The sequence below is a fragment of the Olea europaea genome, unplaced genomic scaffold (genome assembly GCF_002742605.1).
Source record: "Olea europaea var. sylvestris unplaced genomic scaffold, O_europaea_v1 scaffold2701, whole genome shotgun sequence".
NCBI lineage: Eukaryota > Viridiplantae > Streptophyta > Magnoliopsida > Lamiales > Oleaceae > Olea > Olea europaea.
In genome coordinates, this window is record NW_019245410.1 from 124,877 (window position 1) to 137,799 (window position 12,923).

At 31.2% G+C, this 12,923-nt stretch overlaps 1 protein-coding gene across 1 annotated transcript in view; it reads left to right on the top strand.

Moving 5' to 3' along the window:
• Nucleotides 1–10,358: 10,358 nt before the first annotated feature.
• The window catches only part of LOC111383485 (bZIP transcription factor 2-like), a 6,152-nt gene continuing 3,587 nt past the window's right edge, over nt 10,359–12,923 (top strand). Inside the window, exon 1 of the mRNA XM_023007597.1 lies at nt 10,359–11,102. Coding sequence (XP_022863365.1) covers nt 10,798–11,102 — 305 coding nt within the window. The 5' untranslated portion in view covers nt 10,359–10,797. The remainder of the gene's footprint in view (nt 11,103–12,923) is intronic.

The following is a 12,923-nucleotide window of genomic DNA, read 5'->3' on the forward strand; positions in this document are numbered from 1 at the left end:
CCCCCCACCATGCCTAGGAGAAAATTCTGGACCCTGGATGAGTGGTTGAAAAGAGTTTGTGAATTTCGATGAGCAATGCTATTTAACGTTTAATCAATGTGACACTAATATAACATTAAATGAGAAGTATAATTAAATAATGAGAAATTTACAAAAATGTCTCTTTTTTTGCAAATGTACAAAAAACTTTGATGTGCACACAATTTGTACAAAAACGTCACTTTCTTGTTGTGAAATGTCTAAATTACGCTTAATTTGACCTTTTTTTGAGCATTTAATGCTCCTTCATGATTGTTTTTTAAAACAATTAATGTTGTGATTTGATTAATTAATTTGTATATTATAATCATTGAATATATGAATATTATATTGGAAAATACGAATTTAGTTAATAAAAAATGAATATAAAATCCTTAAAAACCCTAATTAACATAAAAAAAATAAATTTCTTGTTAAACAAACCCTTATTTCATTCATCTTTTTCATCCGTTTTCGTCTTGATCAAGAAGATATTATTTCATCCATCTTCTTCATCTATTTTGAAAGGTCAGTTATTACGAATTGTTTATATTTTTATGTAATAGTTTACTCTTTTTAAAATGTTAGAAACAACATAATAATCACTACTATTAATCATCATGATCTTATTTTTTAAATATTTTTGAAGGAAAAACATACCAAAAACATTTAGGAAAATGTGAAGTATTCCATATTTAATGAAGCATTCAGTCATTTATTTCTGAAAATAGGTTGTGATGTTGTAGTTGAGAAATAATTATAGCCATTAATGCTACCAAACATATTTGTAGTTGAGAAATGATTATAATTCATATGTATATTACGAACATAGAAAATTTGCCAATAAACCCCCGATGTTATTTCTAAAAGCACGTGCAATGTCGTCAGTACCCACAGTTATGTGTTGAGACACTGTCACCGAAACCTATGTCGACAGATGACTGCACTCGTCTGGCAGGACAGTGTCATTTGTCATATGTCAAGAATGCCTGCAGCTAACTGTCGGGAACGACAGTTCATCTTTTGGGATTCACCCAACTGTCGAGAAATACTGCAGCCATCTGTCGGGATTCGTTCTCTCTTTCTTTCCTTTTCACAATTGACGGTTTTTTTTTTCTTTTCCAAAATTTGATATGACACTTACACAATTATCAAAAAGGGACATGAAAGGTATTCAAGTTCTTTTGAAGGGTAAGAATGAACAAATATGACACTTTTGTAAAGAGTTTTAAAAGGTGACATTTTTGTAAATGACAACTAAAAAAATGACATGAGGTGTAATTTCCTCTTAAAAATAATTAACTTAATTTTACCTTTCATATCACTTAGCATCACTGAAACTGGTGTTGGATGTCAGATATAGCAAAACCCTTCTTCCCATCTTAATTCACTTTTTATATCACAACGAAGCACGTTGAATTTCATCAATACATGAATTTGCATCTTTCTAGCATTCGGCCTAGGTTTTAAGTATTTTTTTCTAACCGTATTAGTGCATTATGACCTCATTTCTATGATTATCAATGTTAATGCCAGTTCGGAAAACTTCCAGAATGTGCTTAAGAATTTCCGTTATATCATCTAAATTCGATATTGTGATTGCAACCCTTGCAAGCGGTTTGTTAGTTATCACTGGTCACAAGATTTGGTTGTACGTAAAATTGTGAATTCTGTTACACATTCAAACTCAAATCCAAATAAAACACATGTTGACATATTATTGAACAATTTGAAAAATTAAAACAAAGACACCAAATCATCTTCTGACACATTAGTCTGTTTCTTCACTACCTGTTTTTCAATCTGGCTAATTGACTTTATTCTAAAATTGTAGGAGAGATAAAATTGTTGTATATATACCAAAAATGAATTTACTAATTTTGGTAACTTTCTAATTGGTTACACATCACAATCTTATTAAAATTAATATTTTTAAAAAAAAAATTGAAATGACCTAATTTTTGCAATTTTAACAAAGATTAGTCATTTTGAAAACACAATGTTAATTATTGATAGTAATAATTTTTTTCCCCAAGTTATTTGGACCTAACTGGGCTAAAAATGGAAAAGAGTCTTCTTTGAGAGAGAGATGACGACTCCAGCCGCTGAGAATAATTTTTTTTTTTTTTTTTTTTTTTTTTTTTTTTTAGAAAGAATGAAAAATTTTCGATTTGTGTAAAATATTATTTTATTAAAAATTGTGTAGTTAAAAATAAGAGAAAATTTTTTTAAAATTAAATTGATGAGTTTTAAAGGGGCCAAACTGGGCTGTTAATGAAACTATGTTAGGTCAACTAAATCATCCATGGTAATATGGAAGATATGGATGAACGACGTAAATTTTTAAAAGTACATCTGACACATGTTTAAATATAAATATTTAAAATTTACATTTCAATTTTTTACGTTCCATGAATACTGTTTTTTTGCTTTTCTTTTCTTTAAAAAAAAAAAAAGGGCTTGGTGCCCATTTGTCAAAAGGAAAAACGGTACCAGGAGAAAGTCTACCACGTGTCACTCACATGACAGTTAAATAGAGACTACTCATGGTTATCAAATTGCGTTATCCAAATTTATTGTTAGATTTTGTCACAATAAGTCCACAGTCACATAAATTAATAATAATTTAAAGTAGAGCTTCATGACTTTACACTATAATTAAATAATTAAATGATAGATTTACTTCCTATTTGATGGACATTATTTGACAAAAATAATATTTTAAATAGTGATTTTTAGAAGAATATGTGATTAAAAAATATGAAAATTTTTTATTTATGTGCAAAATATTTTATTGTATAAATCCATGGTTAAAAGTGAGTACGTAAAAAAAGCTTTCAAATAATGAATTAATTAAATGTTGAAATATGTGACATATTTAGCTTCTATGCTCCATTTTTTCAAGAATGCATTGTTTGATTCTCATTTTTATTAAAATATATTTTTCTCTCTTCTTTTTAACCATATTTTTCATTAAAATGTAATAATTATCTAATCAAAAAAATTTTCTTATTTTTCATCTACACATTCTCCATTAATCTGCTATTCTAAAATTCATTTTTCATAAAAATAAGTGTCAAACACCCTCCAAATCTCATTTCAACCACACATTCTCCCCTAAAATAATTATACACGTATTTCAAAAATCTTGCCTTACTTTTTAAGCACACATCCTCTAAAAAATCACTATTTTATAATATATTTTATCCAAATATGGGGATCAAGGAGGGGTTTAATTGGACATATCATTATATCTCTCTGACCCCTCTTCCTTCAAGCTCAATGTCCATTTTTGTCCACTATCACTTGTTCTACGTGTCAGTATTTGAATGGTTAAGGCGATAGTAGAATGGAATATTAGTGGGCAAAGTAGATAGGGTTGGGAGAGAAATAGGGGCTGCCAAGGAGGTAAGGATGGAAGTAGTGGTGTCAAATCGACTTCAATTTTTCTAAATGCAAGGATTTGAAGAGCTCAAACACAGAGAGAGCAAAGATTGAATGAACGCACAAAGAACACTTGAAATGGTATATCTTGTCATGAGTGATGCTACGTGTATAAAAAAATTTGATAGATTTTTTACATATGCACATTTGACATTTAAATATTGACAGATGATAAAAACAAAGAAAAAAGGCAGCTGTATACGGGAGCTGTCATCCTGCACGATTCCCCTGTACAACGGAATGTGTTGTTGGAATATATTGGATAATTTTTATAGTTGTGAATTGAAAAAGTCTCGAATCAATGTGATGACTAACCGTGACTTTTTAAATGCAGAAGGTGCATATAAAAAAGTGATACTGATAAGAATATAAAGTTTTTGTGTCAATAAATATATGCGTCATATATATATTGCTCAACATGTGGAAAACATTATGGTTCAATTAGGCAAAACCATTCTAATACATTTTTATAGGAATCATATCCAGAATATATTATATAGGTGTCAGGCTTTGATGATAATGGAATAAAAGTAATAGGATCAACAAAAGATTTGGGTGTACATGTAATGTAGTCCCATGAGGTTGGAGATAAGGATGTTCCAAAAAGTAATGGTAAAAGGCAAAAATAAAACATGGACACCCCATTGTTCGATCCTCATTATTTTTAAAATATATTTTTTTTCTTTTTATTTTAATCACACATTTTTTAATAAAATAATATTATACGTAAATTCAATTTTTTTAATTTTTAACCATACATTCTACATCAATTTATTATTTCAAAAATGAATTATACACAAAAAATGGGAATAAAATTGAATATGGTGATCATGTGACTAAAACAATATTCATAACCTTTTGATATGGTGTAAGATAAACCATTAAATATGAAAATATGTGATCTAATCGTACACATTAATTTATGTCAAAGATGCAATAATTTCAAAAAGACACTTGAAAAATTGTAAATAGGAACCCCGTATTCCATATTTCACACATCAAACATAAAATTTCGTCTGAACAATTTTAGTCCATGTAAATTTTGTTCGTTAAGAATACCATCGACATTTTTGTTAGCCCAACAAAATTCATATCGTACTATATTAATTTTCGAAGAAGTGTTATATTTTGGAAGAAAACGTCCATTTGATCTAATTAGTATCAGTACAAGGAGCAAAATCTAGTTTAAGGAGATTTACAATCGCATGTCTTGTTATTTAATCTCCTCCTTTTTTTTCATCAATAAGTTGCGATTTGATCGTGTTTTCATGCACATATATTGGTTTCGATAAGCCGGAATTCCATATGGCATTTTGCACTAATAAGTTACAAATTTTTATCGTATTTGTATGCATATGTTTTCATTGAAAATGAATATAAATTGTGCACCAATTTATCCAATATGTGTAACTATACAAATTCATTCCTAAACCCCATCAAAAAGGAATATAGAAATTTAGAGTGAAAAATCCATAATTTAAAGTCTACATTTTTGTAATGAGGCAAGGGAGAAAGAAGAAATTAAGGTAAAACACGTGACATTAAAGGCTCGTTTGACATGATTCTTGTTTTTAATTTTCCTTCTTGTAGAAGAGCTAATAGAGCTTCTTATTTTTAGAAGTACTTTTACAGGAAGTCATATTGAACCAATTTTCTCTAAAAACTTTTCTAACTATAAGAATCACTTTCATAAACTTATTCAAACAAGTTTAAAAGCGACTTTTGAATTTCAAAAAGTATTTTTAACTTTTCTAAAAGCCATTCCAAATGGGGCCTAAAGTAAAAAAGATTCATGTTCAGCAACATATCTTGGAAGGCTGTCCTTTCTTAAATAAAAGCTTAATATTGGTGAAATGCAATAACAAATTATGATTATACAAAAGTTTAATAAAAAATTATAAATCTTTTACTTTTTACGAATATGATAGAAGTTACTTATATTATGTTGAGGGATAAAATCTCACACCGACTAAAGACGAAAAATATAGACCAATTTATAAGAATTTAAGTTACTTCTCTTAATAAGGTTGGCATTTTAAATGAACCCCAAATCTTGAGGAAATTACATATAAACAGGTATTTAAGTTTTTCAATTTGAAAATCAGGTGTGAGGTTTATTTAATCAAAATCACGTATTAATTGAATTATTAATAGTATCCTATATTTTTTCTCTCTATAACTTAGTCTTAGCTTAACATTTCTTTCTCTACCGCTTTCTTTTCTCTCTCACGGCACTCATTCCAGCGACTCATCACGGTGTAGTGGTGGCAACTTTCCTTTGTGTGCTGCAGTTCATCAACTCTGCGCACGGTGTGGATCCATTCTTCTTCTTCTTCTTCTTTTTGTATAATTAACTGGTGCAATGATAGACAGTTTGATGGTATTCCGTGGTATGGTGGTGGCAATAGTGTGTTCTTTTTGCGATTGCAGTGGTGATGGAGGTGTATGGCGTGGTGTTGTGTGCGACGATTGGGTGTAGGTTAAGTGGTGCTATACGATGGGTGGTTGGACGTGGTGCTGTGTGAGGTGCAGTGGTAGTGTGCAATGGTGGTATGTTGTGATCTATGATGTGTGATCTATGATGATGGATCGGGATTCAAGATGGGAGAGGGGTGCAGTGGTTGGGTGCGATGGTATTGTGTAGTGATGGTTGGGTTCGCTAATGCTATACGTAGTGGTTGATTACGATTGTGGTTGGACGTAGTGCTGTGTCAGATGGTTGGTTGCGGTGGTGATGTGCGGTGTTGTGTCTGATGGTTAGGTTAGTGTACGGTGGTGGTGTGCCATGATTTGTGGTGCGTGATCTGTGACAGTAGATTGGGATCAGGATCAGAGGTTGGAGTGGAGTGTTTGGTGTATATGATCAACTCTTTGGTTAATTTGTGATCAAATATTTGGTTTTTTTGTGATCTACCATTTAATTGTGATCTAAAAAGATTTGTGACTAACTAATTTGAAAATTTGTGGTCGTATAAATTGACCTATAACTTTTTTATTTGTGATCGTGATATAATTTGTGACCAATTAATTTGATAATATATGATCAAGAAATAAGTTTTGACTTATAAGTATGTACATTTGATCACTAACTGTATAACTGTGATCTCGATATATTTAATTAATAAAATATTTTTAATTATTTGTTTATCACCAAGTTTTGAATTTTGTAAATTTTAATCACACATTTTTTAATAAAATAATATTATACGTAAATTCAATTTTTTTAATTTTTAACCATACATTCTACATCAATTTATTATTTCAAAAATGAATTATACACAAAAAATGGGAATAAAATTGAATATGGTGATCATGTGACTAAAACAATATCTAGTATTGTCGGCCTCATGCTAACCATTTTCAACCTAACAATAAAGCTGTGCATTTGCTTTCTTCTTAGTTAAGTTCAAATGTGCATCCCTTCTCACTTCATCTAGAATAAACGAAACACGTGTAATATGAATTTAAGTGCCTGTTTGGTTTGAATTAAAATCCGACTTTAATTTAAGTAAAAAAAATCTAACAATTGATATTAATAATACCATGGGTCCCACAATTTTTCAATCGCACATTTTTAAAACTTCTATTACAATCTACTAACTAAAAAATCTAATTTAAGATAAGACTTAGCACGATTTTTCGTTGGACTAGGTGAGTTATCGTGCCCAAATGATTTTCTTAAATTTTATGATTACTTGTCAAAAGAAGAAAACAAAAGAATAAAGATGGGATGATGACTCTTCGCATTTGCGAAGTCCAAAAGGATCTTTATCTAACCCAATAGCTCTCAAAAAACTGTAAATAACCAAAAGTGCTTTTTTTTAAATTAATGTCCACATGGAGCGATTTGTTTAGGTCACAAAAACACCCATCACTTCGTGCTTCTACCATAACTCTACAGATAAATTAGGGTTAAATTCTCGATCTTTCTGGTTGTGAATTTTTTTTTTTTCTTAACATGAAACTGATAAATAGAAAAATTCCATATAAAAATTGTCATGAGACGTGGATTGAAGATAAATTTGAGAAAAAATAAAAACTTAATAAAAGTACATAATTCATAATTGCTGTTTAAGGAAAAAGAAAAGGGCTTTGATGGGTGTACATAAATTTTTGTACATTAAAATATACGTAGAGCAGGCTCCATCCCATGTGAGTGTGGGACACTTCGATATAAAAAAAAATTATATACAAGTAATGTTATTCAAAAGAAAAATAAAAAGTTGAGACTAATCAGTAAGCCGTGAAGCCGATTGATACAATAGCTCATGAGCGAAAAATATAGACCAATTTATAAGAATTTAAGTTACTTCTCTTAATAAGGTTGGCATTTTAAATGAACCCCAAATCTTGAGGAAATTACATATAAACAGGTATTTAAGTTTTTCAATTTGAAAATCAGGTGTGAGGTTTATTTAATCAAAATCACGTATTAATTGAATTATTAATAGTATCCTATATTTTTTCTCTCTATAACTTAGTCTTAGCTTAACATTTCTTTCTCTACCGCTTTCTTTTCTCTCTCACGGCACTCATTCCAGCGACTCATCACGGTGTAGTGGTGGCAACTTTCCTTTGTGTGCTGCAGTTCATCAACTCTGCGCACGGTGTGGATCCATTCTTCTTCTTCTTCTTCTTCTTCTTCTTCTTCTTCTTTTTGTGTAATTGAGTGGTGCAATGATAGACAGTTTGATGGTATTCCGTGGTATGGTGGTGGCAATAGTGTGTTCTTTTTGCGATTGCAGTGGTGATGGAGGTGTATGGCGTGGTGTTGTGTGCGACGATTGGGTGTAGGTTAAGTGGTGCTATACGATGGGTGGTTGGACGTGGTGCTGTGTGAGGTGCAGTGGTAGTGTTCAATGGTGGTATGTTGTGATCTATGATGTGTGATCTATGATGATGGATCGGGATTCAAGATGGGAGAGGGGTGCAGTGGTTGGGTGCGATGGTATTGTGTAGTGATGGTTGGGTTCGCTAATGCTATACGTAGTGGTTGATTACGATTGTGGTTGGACGTAGTGCTGTGTCAGATGGTTGGTTGCGGTGGTGATGTGCGGTGTTGTGTCTGATGGTTAGGTTAGTGTACGGTGGTGGTGTGCCATGATTTGTGGTGCGTGATCTGTGACAGTAGATTGGGATCAGGATCAGAGGTTGGAGTGGAGTGTTTGGTGTATATGATCAACTCTTTGGTTAATTTGTGATCAAATATTTGGTTTTTTTGTGATCTACCATTTAATTGTGATCTAAAAAGATTTGTGACTAACTAATTTGAAAATTTGTGGTCGTATAAATTGACCTATAACTTTTTTATTTGTGATCGTGATATAATTTGTGACCAATTAATTTGATAATATATGATCAAGAAATAAGTTTTGACTTATATGTATGTACATTTGATCACTAATTGTATAATTGTGATCTCGATATATTTAATTAATAAAATATTTTTAATTATTTGTTTATCACCAAGTTTTGAATTTTGTAACTTTAAACTTGAAAATTGAATTGGTCTATAATTAATATTTGAGTTGTGAATTTTCCCCCCAAATCTTTTACACGCTAGAGTCCAAATTGACATGTCATTTTATTTTCTTCATATGAAAAATGACTAAGAATATAAAGCTTTTGTGTCAAAAAATATATGCGTCATATATATATTGTTCAACGTGTGGAAAACATTATGGTTCAATTAGGCAAAACCATTCTAATACATTTTTTATAGGAATCATATCCAGAATATATTATATAGGTGTCAGGCTTTGATGATTTGGGTGTACATGTAATGTAGTCCCATGAGGTCGGAGATAAGGATGTTCCAAAAAGTAATGGTAAAAGGCCAAAATAAAACATGGACACCCCCATTGTTCGTTTCCCATTATTTTTAAAATATATTTTTTCTCTCTTCATTTTAATCACACATTTTTTAATAAAATAATATTATACGTAAATTCAATTTTTTTTTAATTTTTAACCATACATTCTTCATCAATTTATTATTTCAAAAATGAATTATACACAAAAAATGGGAATAAAATTGAATATGGTGATCATGTGACTAAAACAATATCTAGTATTGTCGGCCTCATGCTAACCATTTTCAACCTAACAATAAAGCTGTGCATTTGCTTTCTTCTTAGTTAAGTTCAAATGTGCATCCCTTCTCACTTCATCTAGAATAAACGAAACACGTGTAATATGAATTTAAGTGCCTGTTTGGTTTGAATTAAAATCCGACTTTAATTTAAGTAAAAAAAATCTAACAATTGATATTAATAATACCATGGGTCCAACAATTTTTCAATCGCACATTTTTAAAACTTCTATTACAATCTACTAACTAAAAAATCTAATTTAAGATAAGACTTAGCACGATTTTTCGTTGGACTAGGTGAGTTATCGTGCCCAAATGATTTTCTTAAATTTTATGATTACTTGTCAAAAGAAAAAAACAAAAGAATAAAGATGGGATGATGACTCTTCGCATTTGCGAAGTCCAAAAGGATCTTTATCTAACCCAATAGCTCTCAAAAAACTGTAAATAACCAAAAGTGCTTTTTTTTAAATTAATGTCCACATGGAGCGATTTGTTTAGGTCACAAAAACACCCATCACTTCGTGCTTCTACCATAACTCTACAGATAAATTAGGGTTAAATTCTCGATCTTTCTGGTTGTGAATTTTTTTTTTTAACATGAAACTGATAAATAGAAAAATTCCATATAAAAATTCTCATGAGACGTGGATTGAAGATAAATTTGAGAAAAAATAAAAACTTAATAAAAGTACATAATTCATAATTGCTGTTTAAGGAAAAAGAAAAGGGCTTTGATGGGTGTACATAAATTTTTGTACATTAAAATATACGTAGAGCAGGCTCCATCCCATATGAGTGTGGGACACTTCGATATAAAAAAAATTATGTACAAGTAATGTTATTCAAAAGAAAAATAAAAAGTTGAGACTAATCAGTAAGCCGTGAAGCCGATTGATACAATAGCTCATGAGCTTTGACAGCTCAATCCACTCATATCGGCGCATCAAGCCGAAGCCGATAAACTCCATCCACAATCAGCTTACAAATAATGGAAACGAAAGGAAAGTGGGACCCACATCAATATTCCTTCATGACTAAGCCTGTCTGGGCCCCACTAATTACGCAAGGCCCATGTACTCTTTGGAAAAGCCAAGCCTACTAGCCCACCACTATTAGTGCGAGCTGACTCAAAAGCCGAATGGGACCCACCAAATTTGCTCCATAAATAGCACCTCTTGCCACTCGTTTCTTCCCTTTACTCCTCCTAACCTCCTCCACCCCCTATAAGCGGTTTTCCGGCCATGTTGTCCACGTTTCCAGCATCAGAATCCTTCTTTGGAAACCCATTCCCCACCTTTGAAAGTGGTTTCACACCTTGGGATTCCCAAGAACCTCCGTCTTTCTTTTCACCGCCGCCGAAGGAACCTGTAAAACCACCACAAGAACCGGTTATTTCCAAACCCGGTTCGGATAACTCGAAACCTCGTAAATCCGGTTCGTTTCGCTCGAAAAACTTAATATCCGGTTCTGGTAAAACTAAACGTTCAGGTGACATAATTGATGACCGAAAGCGGAGGCGAATGATATCGAACCGGGAATCAGCAAGGCGGTCGGTTAGGTTAGTGTACGGTGGTGGTGTGCCATGATTTGTGGTGCGTGATCTGTGACAGTAGATTGGGATCAGGATCAGAGGTTGGAGTGGAGTGTTTGGTGTATATGATCAACTCTTTGGTTAATTTGTGATCAAATATTTGGTTTTTTTGTGATCTACCATTTAATTGTGATCTAAAAAGATTTGTGACTAACTAATTTGAAAATTTGTGGTCGTATAAATTGACCTATAACTTTTTTATTTGTGATCGTGATATAATTTGTGACCAATTAATTTGATAATATATGATCAAGAAATAAGTTTTGACTTATATGTATGTACATTTGATCACTAATTGTATAATTGTGATCTCGATATATTTAATTAATAAAATATTTTTAATTATTTGTTTATCACCAAGTTTTGAATTTTGTAACTTTAAACTTGAAAATTGAATTGGTCTATAATTAATATTTGAGTTGTGAATTTTCCCCCCAAATCTTTTACACGCTAGAGTCCAAATTGACATGTCATTTTATTTTCTTCATATGAAAAATGACTAAGAATATAAAGCTTTTGTGTCAAAAAATATATGCGTCATATATATATTGTTCAACGTGTGGAAAACATTATGGTTCAATTAGGCAAAACCATTCTAATACATTTTTTATAGGAATCATATCCAGAATATATTATATAGGTGTCAGGCTTTGATGATTTGGGTGTACATGTAATGTAGTCCCATGAGGTCGGAGATAAGGATGTTCCAAAAAGTAATGGTAAAAGGCCAAAATAAAACATGGACACCCCCATTGTTCGTTTCCCATTATTTTTAAAATATATTTTTTCTCTCTTCATTTTAATCACACATTTTTTAATAAAATAATATTATACGTAAATTCAATTTTTTTTTAATTTTTAACCATACATTCTTCATCAATTTATTATTTCAAAAATGAATTATACACAAAAAATGGGAATAAAATTGAATATGGTGATCATGTGACTAAAACAATATCTAGTATTGTCGGCCTCATGCTAACCATTTTCAACCTAACAATAAAGCTGTGCATTTGCTTTCTTCTTAGTTAAGTTCAAATGTGCATCCCTTCTCACTTCATCTAGAATAAACGAAACACGTGTAATATGAATTTAAGTGCCTGTTTGGTTTGAATTAAAATCCGACTTTAATTTAAGTAAAAAAAATCTAACAATTGATATTAATAATACCATGGGTCCAACAATTTTTCAATCGCACATTTTTAAAACTTCTATTACAATCTACTAACTAAAAAATCTAATTTAAGATAAGACTTAGCACGATTTTTCGTTGGACTAGGTGAGTTATCGTGCCCAAATGATTTTCTTAAATTTTATGATTACTTGTCAAAAGAAAAAAACAAAAGAATAAAGATGGGATGATGACTCTTCGCATTTGCGAAGTCCAAAAGGATCTTTATCTAACCCAATAGCTCTCAAAAAACTGTAAATAACCAAAAGTGCTTTTTTTTAAATTAATGTCCACATGGAGCGATTTGTTTAGGTCACAAAAACACCCATCACTTCGTGCTTCTACCATAACTCTACAGATAAATTAGGGTTAAATTCTCGATCTTTCTGGTTGTGAATTTTTTTTTTTAACATGAAACTGATAAATAGAAAAATTCCATATAAAAATTCTCATGAGACGTGGATTGAAGATAAATTTGAGAAAAAATAAAAACTTAATAAAAGTACATAATTCATAATTGCTGTTTAAGGAAAAAGAAAAGGGCTTTGATGGGTGTACATAAATTTTTGTACATTAAAATATACGTAGAGCAGGCTCCATCCCAT